The sequence below is a fragment of the Crotalus tigris genome, unplaced genomic scaffold (genome assembly GCF_016545835.1).
Source record: "Crotalus tigris isolate CLP2741 ecotype Arizona unplaced genomic scaffold, ASM1654583v1 scf7180000017987.690289119674:8195010, whole genome shotgun sequence".
In the NCBI taxonomy this organism is placed as follows: Eukaryota; Metazoa; Chordata; class Lepidosauria; order Squamata; family Viperidae; genus Crotalus; species Crotalus tigris.
In genome coordinates this window covers 2,036,974-2,053,362 of record NW_024096758.1, presented here as the reverse complement: position 1 = coordinate 2,053,362, position 16,389 = coordinate 2,036,974, and the positions used below count along the sequence as shown (strand labels likewise).

The window sequence follows — 16,389 nt, the reverse complement described above, 5'->3', positions numbered from 1 at the left end:
ATTTCTGTTGTTAAGTGAGATATTTGCTAAGTGAGTTTTGCCCCATTTTACAACCTTTCTTGCTGCAGTTGTTAAGTGAATCACTGCAGTTGATAAATTAGTAACCTGGTTGTTAAGTGAAATCTGTCTTCCCCTTTGACTTTGCCTGTCAGAAGGTTGCAAAAGATGATCACGTGAGCTTGGGACACAGCAGCAACAGTCATAAGTATGAGTCAGTTGCCAAGCATCTGAATTTTGGTCACATGATCATGGGGATGCTGTAAAGGTTGTAAAAACGTTCATAAGTTCCTTTTTTTCAGTGCAGTTGTAACTTTGAACAGTCACTAAATGAACTGTTTTAAGTTGAGGACTACCTGCATACAAAATTAATTGCTTACTTGATTTGTGCAACACTTCAGTGATTCACCTTTTGAAAATTCACTTGCTTTCATTTTCTTTCAATATAACCTGTATGTTGGATTATTTTCTGTGTTACAAATTAATTTCTGGGATACAGACTGTGGGATATAGCTGAACATAAAGGCTATTTTATTATGTCATCAATTTTTTAAAATTGAATCAGTTTAAATACCTGTGGTGACATGGCAGAACTTGCAGACTAAAAAGTTAACTTAAATCTCTTTTTTCCAAAGTTCTCTGGGGCTATACACCTAGTTCCATTTCCTACCTTGACATAGTTGCTTGGTAATTACAGCTGTCATATCTGGTCTTTATTCTTATTTATTTTAAACACTTATATAGCCTCCCATCTTATAACAAAGTCTGGGGCAGCTCCCGATCAAAAGTTAAAACATAAAAAACATTATTATAAAAAAAACACATGCATTAAAAGCAAAAACCTGGTGCCAGGTCAAGATTACAATTTATTTGTTTGTAAAATTTATTGGCTGTCCATCTTACCATGGGTTAACTCTGGCAGCTTATGCAGTCACCTTATCTTATTCCAGCGCCTGGGTGAAAAGCCAGGTCTTCAGTACTTTACAGAAAACTAATAGTGTGGAGGCCTGATGAACTCAAGGGGGAAAGAGTGATCCATAAAGTAGGGACTGCCATAGAAAAGGAAATGTTTTCTAGCTCCCATAAGATGTTTAAGGGAATTGACTACAAATGTGCCCACTCTGTCTAACCTGGTAGGACAAGTAGATGTCTTTAGGGAAAAGTGGTCCCATAGATTTTTCAGAGGGCAACTCACTTAGGAGGGAGGGAGGGAGGAAGGAAGATTGTGGATATTGCTAGAACATGCATGAAACACTGGCTGGACGACTTTCAGCCAGTCATTCACTCTCACCCAACCCACCTCACAAGATTGTTGTTGTAAGGAAAACAGGAAAAGGAAGGCGTATTAGGAATGTTCTCTGCCTTAAGATATTTATAAAAATAATAAAAAATAATAAATAAAAATTAATAGAATTAACAAAATAGAAAGGAAGGAAGGAAGGAAGGAAGGAAGGAAGGAAGGAAGGAAGGAAGGAAGGAAGGAAGGAAGGAAGGAAGGAAGGAAGGAAGGAATTGCCAGAATACTTCCCAAATTTATAATTCTGAGTGTATAGCAATTGTATTGATTTGAAAGTGATTTCTACAATTTCTGCTTGCAGTAGCTTTCTACAGCCATGTCACACTGGAGTCTAAGGAAACAAAAGCACAAATGTAACATTAGCTACTTCCACTCTTACAGCATATGCGTTACTGCTTGGTAAGATGGGGCAGCCAATAAATTTTACAAACAAACAAATATGAACCATAAGATTGCTGTACAGTTTTTGTGGTATGGCAATCTAAGCCTTATTATTCCACTTGTTTCAAGTGAAACAATACAATATGTTGTGTGCTAGACGTTTCATCATAGATGGCATAGATCATATGTCTTAAAGCTGTCAGCAAATATTGTATAGCACAAAATGAAAGCTATTTTGAAAATATCTGCTTTCCCAGTAAGAGTAATGCATTGCTCAAAATGCTGTTTCTAGAAATACTGTAGGTCTGCATGCCTCCAACTATAGCAGCACCCAGTGGTCACTGCAGTATATTTTTCCACCAAGACAATGCTTTCTTCAATGGTGTAATATAGGACTTGTGCTCCACAAAGCATTTCAGCACCAAGACAGATTCCCGCCCCCACTTCATTGGATAAACTGATTACCAAATGTCCTTCTTTAATACAGTTAGAAATGGATGGATGCACGTTATATGCAGAGACCTGTAACCCAGCCATCTTTGAAACAGCTACCAAACATCATGTGCTTATCTCTTGCTGTCAGATTTCTTAGAGGAGGAGGAGGAAATGATCCTAACATTTGGTGTAAAAACAAAACTAAAAAAAAATCCAGATTTGGAAAATGAGTAGCCATGGTAGAGTGAATTGCAGGGCTACCATGATGTTGATTTTTCAGCCAAGCATAGATTTAATTACAAAATGCAGATAGCAGGCCAGGTTTTCATTTAAGGAAACATCAAGCTCAATACTGTATATAAAATAACTGTAAAAGCAGGTAGGTGGTTTTAAGTTAGCACTCATCCAAACTAATGCATTTGCCATAGTTCCAACAGGTAGAAAGGTATACAAGGGTCTCAGTCCCAGTTAAATATTTTAAAAATAAACAACTGACACAGTAGATTTAATACAGAGATTTCAAGTACATAAGGCCTTGGCTAGAACAGCAGGCAGGAGTGCATTTTCTATCAATTAGCATTAAAGATCCTCTATGCCTACAGGCATTTTATTTAAGTGATAATCTGCCAAATAATACAGTGCACTCAAATTCTGTACTCCCGCAGAAAGTCTAGGAGTCTGAACAGCAGAAAATATATTGGAAAAAATTTCCTGCTATTATGTAACTGAAGCTTAATTACCTTCAGTTACATTAGTTCCATTTTTTTCAGAAGCAAAGCCTGCACTAGGAAGCAATATTTTGCACAAAAATGTGTGTGTGTGTGTGTATTGTATGTTTGTGTGTTTTAAATAAAGACTGCAATTAAAGGAGGCATGCCCAGAGGATAACAGCTTTGGCAAAATGTTGCCTTTCATGTGCCTTGCTGATTGTGCCCCCACCATTACAAATTACAACAAGCTGCTGTCCAGACAAATATTCAGGACAGGATCTGAGCAAGCTGTTATCTTTCCAATATTTGATGTTCTGATCTATAAGTACTGCCCTCTCCTTCAGTTAAGATGGCATTTTGATACATTAATAGACATTACAAAGAACTCTGTCCCAACAACTTCCCATTTTTTTTTCTTGAAAGTGAGTTTTCTTCGAAGGCTTTGAGCTATTCACACACAAACACCAAATTAGAAATTATGTAATTTGAAAATCAATGCAAAGGAGGGTACCTATTTTAAAATAAAGTGAATGCAATGTAATTTCATTAGCAGCAATTTTACAAATTCCTAATTGTGCAACAATGTACTATTTTAACCCTTCTGGAATACTCCCTTTCCATTTGGCATAAGAGCACAAGTGCATGGGGAAGGGAGATTAAATTGTCTTGTAAAGAGAAGTGAGCAGTTTCTTAAACCTCTTTCCCAAGGATACCTATTCTTTGAAGCAGCTCCTGTATTTACAAACAGGAGAAAGAGGAATCCTAGGTTACCAGAAAAGCCTGCAGCTTCTTATATATCTAAACTGTTATATCCGATAAGCTATAAGCAGTGTAGGGTGGAGAACTGGACATGGAATTTCAAGAATGAAAAGGTTATCAAGAATTCCTTCTTAGGACTCATTTGGACATTAATGATGTAAAACATTTAGACAAACCAGATCGCAAAAAAAAAGTGCAATTTATGAATATACAGCATATCCAGTAGCTTAAAGGAATTTGACATTACAAAGCATTCACAAGCAACCAGAAGAATAAATATCACTTCTAGAAGACAGGAAATAAAGGAACATTATTGAAGAAATTCACAGAAACCTATCACAGACACACACACAGCAATGTGTGTTTTATATTCATACAGAGAGGATAAACTTGTTTTTTGGCTGTGAAGCATCTTACTCCTTCTGTATTTTGATTAAAAGCTAGATAGTTTTCACACAAGTGAGACTTTTCTTATAAGGCAGCCTTGCAGGACTTCTCCATGTCCATCCCGAGAACACCGTCTCTTTCCTTGGCTCAAAGAACTCACAGAAGGCTTGTGGAGGGAAATTCTCAAAACCTTCTGAAAACTGAAACCTCTCGGTGACCTGATGGTTATTTTCTCAATTAATATGTACTTTCAGGTACAACTGCTACCCTCTAACACACTCCCAAAGGAGTGTTACGCCCATACCTTCCAATATACGATGTAATACAGTTGCCAATCCCTATGGGCCTTCACAGGGACTGGAGAAACAGAATCAGAGAGAGAGAGAGATCAAGGCACACCGCCATCTTAACTTTTTGTACTATTTTGAGATGTTCTAAATAGCAATAGGTGCTAGATGGAGGGTAATGTCTGACTGCACATTACAACTACTATGTTACATTTGACCATGAGAAAAATCAGCTAAATAACTGATTACATATAAAAGAGTTTTGTTCTCCAGAATTTCTCAAATTTTAGTTTAATGAAGCCTAAGATCTTCAGTATTTGGGACTACTATATAATCTTCCTAAATTCATGAAGTGGGATTTTTTGGGCAACTCACCCATTTGTTCATAAGGCATTCTTTCTCTTTTGTCAGATAATATGCCATGATCCTTAGAATGGTAAATAATTTCAATAATTTGTATCCTAAGTTAGATCAGTTTTTGGAGAAACTCCATGACAGAGGTTGTATTCTAGGTAGTTGAAAAACTGTTTCTATGATCTACAAGCCAGCACCAATTCCAGAAAAGAGTTAAAAGTATTGCTTAATAGTTATCCTTTTGCCTGAATATTCTTTCAACAAAAAATCCAAGAAGCACTTATCAATACAGTTGAGTTTTCTTCATTTCTTTCTTTGGAATAGCATCACACCCCACCCTACCCCTAACTTAATGCCCATTTAAGTTTAGAAAAAAAATATAAATATGCTATAAATGTTGTTCCTTTTTATAACTGGGGTAATGGTGTTATTTATATGGAGTTCTTGTATCATTCCTTGCTAAGGAATTATTTGTTTGTATGTTTTTAAATTTACTTCTAGGACAAGCATGTAAGCTGTTCAGAAAATCACAGTGGCATATAAATCAATCAATCAATCAAACATGTTAGTACCAATCATGAAATCAACAGGCCACCACTGAGTTTGTTTCACCTAGTCTCTTTCAATTCAGGGGCTCTGTTAATTATACTTCAGTATATACAGTTAGCTTTTCCTTTTTCCCTTCCCTTCTTCCCTGATTTAATTTACAATTAGGGAGGAAGGGAAAACAAATTAAGACAAATTAAGCTTCTGTGTGATTGAATCTCACATCTGGTGAAGATTACATTCTTTGCCAACTCCAGGGAGGTATACACAAACATGCCTAGAACAATATGACTCAAATAATGATCAAATCAACTTACCACCTAACTCATTTTGTAGGAGTTACTGTCTGTCCCATCAACAGCTCATAATGGCTACTAGTGCTTCGATCCTGGCTACTATGCTATATTTTTCCAATTTTTATTTGAAAAAACAGGAATTCTTTAACCACTTAGTAATGAAGTGATTCAAAAATATGGATAAAATAATTTCCAGTGTAGGACAAAGAGGAACAACTAATTGCTTCATTAGAGGCTGAATATCAGCATTGGTTTTGAGGAAAATAATAAGCAATATTAAAATAAGTGATTTAAACAGAAGTAACATATTTTAGAGTCATCTCAGTCTATGGGCAATTTTTTTGCAGGGGAAAAGAAAGGACAGGGTATTACTGTTGTTACTGTTCCTGAGGCATTCAAAGAGGTCTCCTATATTGACCTATTTGTAGTAGAACAGAAAACAGCTTTGAGAGTAAATGATGAAGGAAATTTGCCTTTAGGGAATTTCTGGGTCTTGCTTCCTTTTGCAAGGAGCAATTCTTGATGCCTCTCTCAGAATAGCTATATCACTTGCTATTGGCACAAGCTGCATCTTCTTGTGTTTTACTTGATGTTTTTGAGCAAGGCAGTTCGTGCATTGACCACAGCTTTGAAGGCATCCTCACTGCCTGGAGCCATACACTTATCTGGGTGGAGGAGCACTGCCAACTTTCGATAGGCCTTGTTTACTTCATCCCTGCAGAGCAAGAGAGACAGAGATAATGGAAGAGTGCAATATAAATGAGTCTATTTATAGAACGATAAATCTTAAAATGAAAGTCTTTCAACTACCTAAAACTATTTGAATTATACCAATGAAGAACTACAATTATTATTCATTTCGGTTCATCAAGTTAATAGAAATCTAAACAAACAGAAAAATAAAACTGAATATACAGCTATATTCAGAACTTGGAGGTCCATTATAGCTTCATCTCCTGCATTGCTCTAGACCAGTGGTGGCGAACCTATGGTACACGTGCCAGAGGCGGCACTCAGAGCCCTCTCTGTGGGCACGTACACCGTTGCCCCAGCCCTGCCTCCCCCTGTGGCCCCCTCCTCACCGGAGAATCGCGCAGCCAAGGACATGGCAGCTGGGCAGTGGGGACAAGACACTGCGCTCATGCCCCATCACGCGCAGATGATGCTGCAGGAGGAGGGCATGGCTGCCATGGCACTGCTGGACTGCCATGGCGATCTGTGTCGGGCCATGGAGTTGGTGGGTGGGCAGGGTGGGGGTGGAGCAGGGACAGCTGGGGCAGGGGCAAAGGGGGATCGGCGGTGGCGGTTTTTGGGCACTCGGCCTCTAAAAGGTTCGCCATCACTGCTCTAGACTTTTAACTCCAGACACAGAATAACCATATTTTCAGAAAACATTTCTTGTCATAGACGGTACTCCCTCCATTCTCAGTTCAGAAGAAAGGGCTGGATAATGAGCAATGACTAACTGACGTGGTCAATGGACACTGGAGAACTTACATCCATTAGGAGCCAGAGGGAAAAAAATGAGGCCTAGGGTAAATAGCTGATTATTGTGAAGATATATACTGGCCAAATATCTCCTATCTATACATAAAATACTTGCCATAAATTAGTAGATAACTTCTTAGATTTTCAAAATTCAGAGCTTTATTATTCCTTCTAGTCCAACTCTATCTTGCTCATTTCTGCACCAGCAAAGATTATTTATTCTGTAATGGTTAGGTCCTTCCTTACCTTGTAGCTCCTGGTTTGACACCCAACATATCCCAACTATCCTTGCTGTTGCGAATCTTCCGGATGGTGTCTACTTGCTCCTTAGTGAAACTGTTGCTTGTGCTGGTTATGGGGCGCTTTCCACCATTATCACATAAATCAACAATAGCTGAGTAGAAAGTCTGCAAGCATGGAGAAGGCAAAGTTACAAAGTTCTTGTATGTGCCCATTGCTCAGTAATCTTTATTTCATTAAGCAGATCCAAGTCCAAATAATTTTCTTTGCCTTCCTTTAGCAGCTCCTTCTATTGTTTTAAACTCAGAAATCGTGAGAAAGGAAATGGCCTATAGCAGGGGTAGGCAACCTCAGCTATGCTGGCTCAAGAATTCTGGGAGTTGAAGTCCAAGAGTCATAAAAGAGTTGAGGTTGCCTACCCCTGGCCTACAGGGACTGTAAGAGTTTTAATCTTACAAGCAGAAAATCTTCAAATAGTGCAGAAGCATACAGCTACATCATGCCGCTTTACTAAGTGCTTTCTTGGTTTATTTTCAGTTGGAATATTGTGCCATGTGCCTTCAGATCATTCATTAGATTAATTCTTGTATATTGAAACAATCTCTTGCACTATTTGTTCTTGGTTTGTTTGTTTTTTACATAAAGAACTCTGTGCCATTTGAAAGACTAAAGGGAGGTAATTAATTTAAAATTCCTTGGAAAACAAGAGAGAAAATTGCATATGCAGACAGAGAGAATAAATGAGAATTTGCCAGTAAAAGATGAGACCTTAGACATTTTCTCTCCAAGTCAAGAAAAGATACTGTTAGCTTCAGAATAGAACAAGAAAATATAAAATAATGTCTTAAGAACAAAAAGTGAAAAATGACAGAAAAACATCTGCATTCATGACTGGAAATATTTCTGGCATGTTTGTATTCATGCCCCCAAATAATGTTTCATATACTTGCAACAAGTCAAGGTAACAATGGTAAAAGAAAAAGATCAACAGCATTTCATTTTGTATGAGGATAAAGATTTACAAAACAAACAAAACAGTTGCTACAAAAACATCTTACAGAATTAAGGAGAAACTTCCTGACAGTGAGGACAATTAACCAGTGGAACAGCTTGAGTCCAGAAATCATGGGTGCTCCATCACTGGAGATTTTTAAGAAGAGGCTAGATAGTCACTTGTCTGAGATGGTATAGGTCCTCCTGCTTCAGCAGGGGACTGGACTAGAAGACCTCCAAGGTCCCTTCCAGCTCTATTCTATTCTAAGAAGCAGATTCTCACAAGAAGAATTCAGTCAAGGATATCTAGATTACAAAGCACAAATCATCACGCTTCAAGGAAAAATGATGCAGGAGGACTGCCTTGTTTTGCATAGTAGATTTTACCTGGAACATCTCATTAATTCCCTCTCCAGTCTGTGCAGAAGTTTCAAAATAAAGAAATCCTCTGCTTTCTGCCCACAATCGTCCTTCACTTTCATCCACACAGCGCAACTTGCCACAATCAATCTGAAACAAAAATGAAAGAACATTGTAGTATTATCCTATCTAATTATTTATATCAGTGGTGGCAAACCTATGGCATGGGTGCCAGAAGTGGCATTCAGAGCCCTCTCCCCAGTCCTAGGCCTTCAGATGGGTTTTATAAAACCTTTTCATTTTAGGCCTCTGCCGCCATGTGAAAAAAAAAGGTTCAATCAATCAGTCAATTTCAACTTCTTGTGGGGAAAAAAAAGATCTTGCAAAGTTGGAATTGATTGATTGAACTTTTTAGTCCCACCCAGTCTGCCGTTACCACTGCAGCCATGCCCACCCAATGGGCCACACCCACCCAATGGGCCACACCCACCCAATGGCCACCCGGCACCCTACGATGCATACGTGGGTTTTGTGTTGCAGTTTGGGCACTCGGTCTCTAAAAGGTTCGCCATCACTGATTTATATGCTCCTAATCCCTTTAAGCACTTAATGAACATGAGTTTTCAATGCCCTCTACCAGTCTTTACCTTATTGGCACAAACCACAAAAATAATGTTTTCCATGTTTCCATGTGGTCCAAGTTCTTGTTTCATCTCAGCCAGCCATAAGTCAAGGGCATCAAATGATTCCTTTTGCCCAACATCATACACTAAGATTACACCCTGGGTGTCTTTGTAAAATTCATTGCGAACCTAATATAAGGCAGAAATAATGCAGGTGAATTTAATAAACCAGTAGACAGTTCTAAAAAAGTGACTTAAACTATAAATAAGCAGCGCATCAACTTAAATTGGGCAAATAAATTTCTGACCATTTATGTGCAACTGCAGAAATAATATAATATGTGCATTACATCTGAACAAGTCCAAGTTTGCAATATATAAATATGCCTATTTGGATAAAGTGCAAGAGTACAAATGTTTCCATTTAGCATGCACTAGTTGACAAAAAAATTATTACATCAGTACACTTGACATAGAGGTGAGAAGTTCAGACAAAAAATCTTGGATACAATGTTGGTGTAATGTACAGATTATGGGGCTGTTTCTCAGTGATTATTTTAACAAATAAAGTGTACTTGCACGCTATGACCACTCCAACTAGTTTAGCTATTCGTTCTCCTTCTAAACAACATAGCTACAAACTACTCATCCTTGGCTTATTTTCTGCTAGCAGACAGACTCAGTGCAATTACTATTTTAAGAGGGGGAAAACCCCCCCAAAAAGCATCCATAAATAAACTTACTTCAAGCCATGGACTGGATAAAATCAGTCACCATGCCAAGTTTGCATAATGCAACCACCAAATCTAAATTATAAATCATTATTTATATCCCACAGTGGCTAGGTTCACACATTAGGCTCAGCCAAAAGGGGACTACATGGCACACATGTTCTGCATAACTTGTTCCATCCTCATTGCTAAAAAAGCCATCACCTTTCTTACCTCATAAAAGAAGGAGTGTCCAGCCATGTCAAAGATATTCACTTTGATTTCTCGGTCTCTAATTTGCACTCTAAAAGGAAAAGAGTCCTAAGATGCAAGTATGGGCACTCTAAAGAATCTTCTTGCTGTTACTTAGCTAGCATTAATAAGCATCACAATATGAAAGTTTTGCCACTAACAGAATTGGGTATTGGTATAGTCATTAAAAAAACAGAGCAAAAGTTCCAGGATTAATTTAAGACCAGCTATAATTATTAAATAATCGACAAAAGGAGCTTTAAGAACAATCAGCACACAGCAGCATCACAGTAAAGAATTGATAAGACTTTTAATACTTTCCCTATGTCATACACGAAGACACCTGCAGGAAAACATTCACTGGCCTCATATTATATGCAATGGGAGGTGTATTGAATCATCACCAACTGCAAAACTGCTATTTCCACCAACAGCAGAGCAGAAAAATCACAAATGATTGTGGTGGATGAATCATCAAGAGCATTTTTCCATCTCTTGCATGTACAGATTTTAGCTTTGCTCACATATTTTCAAGAGCTGTTGTCGGTAGCTGCTGCCTGTTATAAAAGAAGGGTACTCACTTGGTGACACCATAATCAATGCCAATTGTTGCAAGATATTTGGGCACAAATCTCTTCTCACAATATCGCTTGATGACGCAGCTCTAAAAAGTAAACAAAAAAGCTTGTTATCAAATGGATAGGCTATTTATTCAGCCCAGTCTGTGCTCTGCTTTTCATAACTAATTCTAATTAAAATATTTTAAAAAACGGTTTTATGTAGATCTAGCAGTTAAGTAAATACAGTAGTAGTACAACTCAAATAAATATAGCTGGAATAAACATAAAATAAAAAGTAATATAAATTTAAGTTTAAAGCTGAATTTATGTAATTAAGTATTAATAATTTTTATTACAGTCAACTACGAGTCAACACAAAAGATGACATACATAAAACTAATATTAACTATAAGTAAATACACGTTATCAAACAGAGCCCACCTGAATCTGTAATAAATATGTGTAAATAAAACTGATCAAATGAGCATGGAATTTGATTTGATGTGGGTTTATCAGCTCAAAGTAGGTGTCAGCATACAAGTATAATGAGACATGCCTGTTTTAATGGCTCCTAAGTAAATATAATTTTTTATTTCCTACTCAAAATGTATATTTCAGTTTTTATTATTCATATAGGCAACACCATAAGTTTACTGTATAGCAAGAATAGAATGGAACTTCAGTTCTTTTACAAAGAGATATTCTGATATCCATATAGAAAAGAAAGACCCATCTGCAGGATGCAGGCAGCACACAAAACCACGCCTCTTCCAGTCCATGAAAAAAACTCTCTCCATGTAACCGGTCCCTGGTGCCCAAAAGGTTGGCGACCTCTGACATAGGGAGTAGATAAGACTTGTCATTTTCATGTGAAATTTGGAATGTTGTATTAATAGCAATAGTACAGCTAGTCCTTGACTACAACAGTTGATTTAGTGACTGTTCAAAGTTACAAAAGCACTGAAAAAAGTGACTTATGACCGTTGTTCACACTTACGACCTTGCAGCATCCCCATAGTCACGTGATCAAAATTCAGACACTTGGCAACTGACTCATATTTATGACAATTTTAGTGTCCTGGGTTTGATCACCTTTAGTACCTTCTTACAAGGAAAGTCAATGGGGAAGCCAATTCATTTAACAGCCATGTTACTAACTTAATGACTGCAGTGATTCACTTAACAACTGTGGCATGAAAAGACATAAAATGGGGCAAAATTCACTTAACAAATGTTTCACTTAGCAACAAAAATTTGGGCTCAATTGTGGTCATAAGTGAAGGACTACCTACCTATATGTTCAAAATAAAAATACAGCCAATCAGTCAGGTTCCCAAATCCGGCCACCTGCTTGGTTGTGTACTGATTCATTAACTACCCTTTCTATTTTCCAAAGTGCCTGAAGGCAGGACAAGAAGCAATGGATGGAAACTAATCAAGGAGAGAAGCAACCTAGAACTAAGGAGAAACTTCCTGACAGTAAGAACAATTAATCAGTGGAACAACCTGCCTCTAGAAGCGGTGAATGCTCCAACACTGGAAGTTTTTAAGAAGAGACTGGACAGCCATTTGTCTGAAATGGTATAGGATTTCCTGCCTGAGCAGGGGGTTGAACTAGATGACCTCCAAGGTCCCTTCATCATCATCATCATTATTATTACTCTGAGCCATTCATCACTTTTACTCTGCTTACATCGAAGAATAAGACTATAGCAAAGCAGCTGAAGGAAAACAGAGATCTTCTCTCGTTCAACTCTTATCTGGCAGGAGCCTTCCATCATTCTACAGCATGGGTGTCAAACTCGCCACGTCACATTACGTATCATGACATATCGCGATTCTTTTTGCATTGCCAGCAATGGGATGGACGCGGCTTTGGTATGATGAAACCAGCCTGTGGGCTGGCAGTTTGACACCCCTGTTCTATAGGAATGGGGGGGGGGGGGAAAGGAGGGAAGCAGAACTGTTCTGCTAGCAAGCCTGAGATAAGCAACTATTTCTATTCCAACCTGTCACTATATAAATAATGAATGAGAGTTTGGGCTTGTTTTTGCCCTGTGTGTTCTTTTCTCTACTATGTAAAGCGGAGGGTTATATTACTGGTCTTTGAAATCTACAGGTAGTACTCAATTTATGATCACAATTTCTGTTGCTAAGTGAAACATTTGTTAAGGAGTTTTGCCCCATTTTATGACCTTTCTTGACATAGCTAAGTTAATCATTGCAGTTGTTAAGTGAGTAACACAGTTGTTAAGTGAACCTGGCTTCCTCATTGATTTTGCTTGTCGGAAAGTCACAAAAGATGATTGCATGACCCTGGGGCACTGAAACTGTCATAAATATGCCAAGCGGTTGAATTTTGATCACAACCATGGGGATGCTGCAAAGATTGTAAGTGTTAAAAACAGTCATAAGTCATTTTTTTCAGTGCTGTTGTAACTTTGAACGGTCACTAAATAAAATGTTGTAAGTCAAGGACTACTTGTACATTGGAATATTCTTCAGCTGAAAAGTGAAGTAAATTTTTTAATAATTAAATAACATTTAATTACTATGCCTTAAACCAGATTTTGTTAAGCTGCCATCATTCCCAAACATTGGCTCTGCCTGTTGTGACCATGAAAGTTCTAATCCAAAACTTCTGGAAGGCATCAGATTCTGAAAGGCTAAAACAATCCATGATCAAGATGAATAGAACACAGCCGGGCAGTGACCCAGATCTAAAGGGATTCCAGTCACGTATGTGGACTGCATCCGTTGGTACTTCTTTAAATCAAATGTGCCTTCCTAGGATCATGTAGCTCTGAATCACTCTTTCCTTTTCAAATTCAGATCTCTGCACAGGCCTAACATAAAAGACAACAACTCCCACATGAACTTACATAAGTAAAATAAATGGAATTGGAAGGACACACAAGTGGAATTAGAATACCGTAATTATTTTATTTGCTGGCTGCCCTGCTCCTAAAGACTAGGGTGGGTATTTGTTTAATAGAGTGGTCCTCATTAATGATTTATTGAACCACAATTACAAAAAAATTGTGAAGCACTAATATAAATGTGCATGAATACTAAGAAACTGTGCAATGCAGAGTCTGCCGTCTCACATCTTTCTGCTGAATTACATCGCTATTGTTAACATTTAAACTATCTCCTGCCTATTCAAATTACTCTTGTTTACAATAAAAATCTAAAAATGTGTGTGTGTTGTTCCTACCGTTTGTTCCACTTTGTTGCAAATTTTGATTATTTTTGTGCATTCATTTCAGTTCACATAATGGAGCTATCAGTGTATGATGCAACATGGAGGGTTTGTCTTTCAGCCAGCTTGTCCCAGAGCCTGATAATGATGATGAGTGAGAGGGAATGACTGGCCCATGATCACCAGCTGCCTTCTCTGCCTGAGAGAAAACTAGGACCTGGGTCTCCCTGCTTCTAATTTATTTTTAAATTGCTAGAAAATAGAGGAAGTAAATATAAAATAAAGTAGGTGCAATAGAGACTGCAGCATTGTAAGCTAATGCTTGTATTTAGAGTGCATTTGAGACAGGGAAATCCAATCATTAATTTTTTATTTTTGTATTTCATTTATATAACATTTTTATACAGCTAAACACTCTGGTCAGCAAACAGATAAAAAAACAACAAAGCAAGAAACCACTATATAAAAATTACAAAATTAAGTTCCCTAAAAAAAAATCTTACTAGAAACTTAACAGATATGCCTGCACCCACATCAGAGTTCCATTAGTAACTTGGGTCAGGTTTTCACAGCCTTCTGGAAAGTTAGAAATCATTTGAAGAGCATTGGACTGAGAAAGACAATTCTACCAGTATAATCTAAGAAGTACATCTAGATCCATCACTCCATACTTTTAGATAGTAAGTACATATTTGCATATAAGATCCATTTTCAATTCCAACAGTATCCAGTGTTGTATGTTCTGATCAAGGAAATCTTCATTTTAATGGAATCCGGATGCTATACTGTACATACATCAGATTAAGAGCACAGAGGACAAGTCTTGACTCAGTGGTGGCATTCACTTATACTAGACAAATGTAGAATAGCTACCCTCATAGACAAGTTGTGACAATAAATAAATATCTAATATCTTGAATAGGAGCAGAATAAAATGAAAAATAACAATGTTCCATCTTGAGAGTCCAGCCAGTTATGAGTCCCAGATCATATGGTTTCAACTTTTAAGAGGCACTTATGTCAGGTTTGACACAATTTATTAGAACTTATTGAATTGATTTATTTATAACTGATTGATTTATAACTGATGCTTGTTATATTGCACCATATAAATTTTACTTTTATGCTATTAACTTTTTGACTAAAGAATTAATCCAATGAAATAATAAAACAATTTTCTTGGTCAGTTCTCTTAAATGAGAAGCTGTTTACCATTTTTTATTTTTATATTAACCAACAGTGATTTTATCTGAGGACCAATTGCTGCTTCAAGAGTTCTAGTACGTTGCATCTTTTTTCAATATTCACCACCAGCTCTCTGGGTTGCAAGAATCCCCTTCTTCATGACCAGTAAACGGCAGCCAAGAATCTTGTGTTTCTTTGCTGTGCCCTAGTGACCTGTCTGGATATTTGCAGCCAAAATACAGTATGGTAAATTTAGCTAGAAAGCAAGTCAAATAAAGTTGCCACTGCCTTCATCTAACATACCCTGCAGAGTTTACATGTGAATAAATGTAATGAAATAATCCATATCATTTAAAAATCTTGGATAGGATGTATTTATTTAATGTTAATTATTCTTAGTAGTTTTTTAAAAAAATATTTAATTGATTTTATAATGCTCAGGAGTATTTGTTATGGGCGGCCACATAAATTTGACAATTAAAATAAAAATTAATAACACATAGCAAAACATTTTGGAAGCTCCACCTTAACCCAACTCCTCTACCTCTCCAGACCAAAAAAACCACATTCTATTCCACAAACGATCGAGTGTCACAACGGCCTAATAAAGCAAAGAGACCTAATTGGTCAGCCAGCTTGTCGTTCTCCTGCTTCGGACCAATAAGGCGCCTCTCCTTCTATTCCTACTTTTTTTTACCTTGCCAACCTCGGCGTTACCCATGGAGATTACTTTGATCCTTAAAGACTTGCGCATTTCTTTCCGTTTCGTCTCCATCCTAGCGAGTAAGACTAGAGAAGCTGACTGAAGCTCACTTTCTTTACGGGGTCTGACTAAAACTCAACAGACTGGCGCAAATCACCATCACAATGCCCCGGCTCCAGTCCTTACTTCCGTTATCTCCGTCTCCATAGTCGGTTCAACAAGGCTAGTAAAGCCCCAACAATGCTTCGCGAGTCTTCATGATATCGCGAGAATTATCTAAGGACTGTCTCCGGGCGCTCAATGCAAAAGCAAGGAAGTCTCGCGAGATCTAATCAAAGTAGTCCTTTCGGTAGTCGGAAAGTAGGGGAATTTGCCGCGTTTCTGTTTAATCAGAGGCAAGTTTGATTTCAAAGTGATTGTTTCTAGATAAGCTGCTATAGAATCGCAGCGTTCAGTGATATAGTTACCTGGAATAACCCTGTTCGAGTATATGTATCTCATTTTGTCTAGAATTGTGCTGGAAGCGAAACTGTTTAATGGAACCCCCTTTCCATTATGAAAAGTCTGGATTCCTACTTCTGACACCGCAGAAGCCGGGAAAGTGCTGGATGTATATTAGGCAGA

General features: G+C 37.6%; 1 protein-coding gene across 2 annotated transcripts; it reads right to left on the bottom strand.

The window, feature by feature from the left end:
* Window positions 1-2,378: 2,378 nt before the first annotated feature.
* Window positions 2,379-16,015, bottom strand: DNAJC27 (DnaJ heat shock protein family (Hsp40) member C27). 2 transcript variants are annotated; one of them, XM_039345926.1, is made up of 7 exons: window positions 15,952-16,015; window positions 10,697-10,779; window positions 10,098-10,167; window positions 9,178-9,342; window positions 8,558-8,680; window positions 7,184-7,344; window positions 2,379-6,164 (listed from the first exon to the last, which is right to left on the bottom strand). In XM_039345926.1, exons 1-7 carry the CDS (start codon window positions 15,970-15,972, stop codon window positions 6,032-6,034), a joined length of 756 nt encoding a protein of 251 aa, XP_039201860.1. In that variant the 5' UTR covers window positions 15,973-16,015; the 3' UTR covers window positions 2,379-6,031. The 2 variants fall into 2 exon arrangements, with proteins under 2 accessions (XP_039201860.1, XP_039201859.1); XM_039345925.1 differs by having other exon boundaries at window positions 15,760-16,013.
* Between the last annotated feature and the right edge of the window lie 374 nt (window positions 16,016-16,389).

Excerpts from the sequence above, each read along its gene's own strand:
- DNAJC27 (XM_039345925.1), bottom strand. The coding sequence starts at position 15,837 with ATGGAGACGAAACGGAAAGAAATGCGCAAGTCTTTAAGGATCAAAGTA. Across the intron at positions 7,345-8,557 it reads GAATTAATGAGATGTTCCAG|ACTTTCTACTCAGCTATTGT; the intron begins GTAAAATCTACT and ends CCATGCTTGCAG. Across the intron at positions 6,165-7,183 it reads GTCAAACCAGGAGCTACAAG|GGATGAAGTAAACAAGGCCT; the intron begins GTAAGGAAGGAC and ends CTTGCTCTGCAG.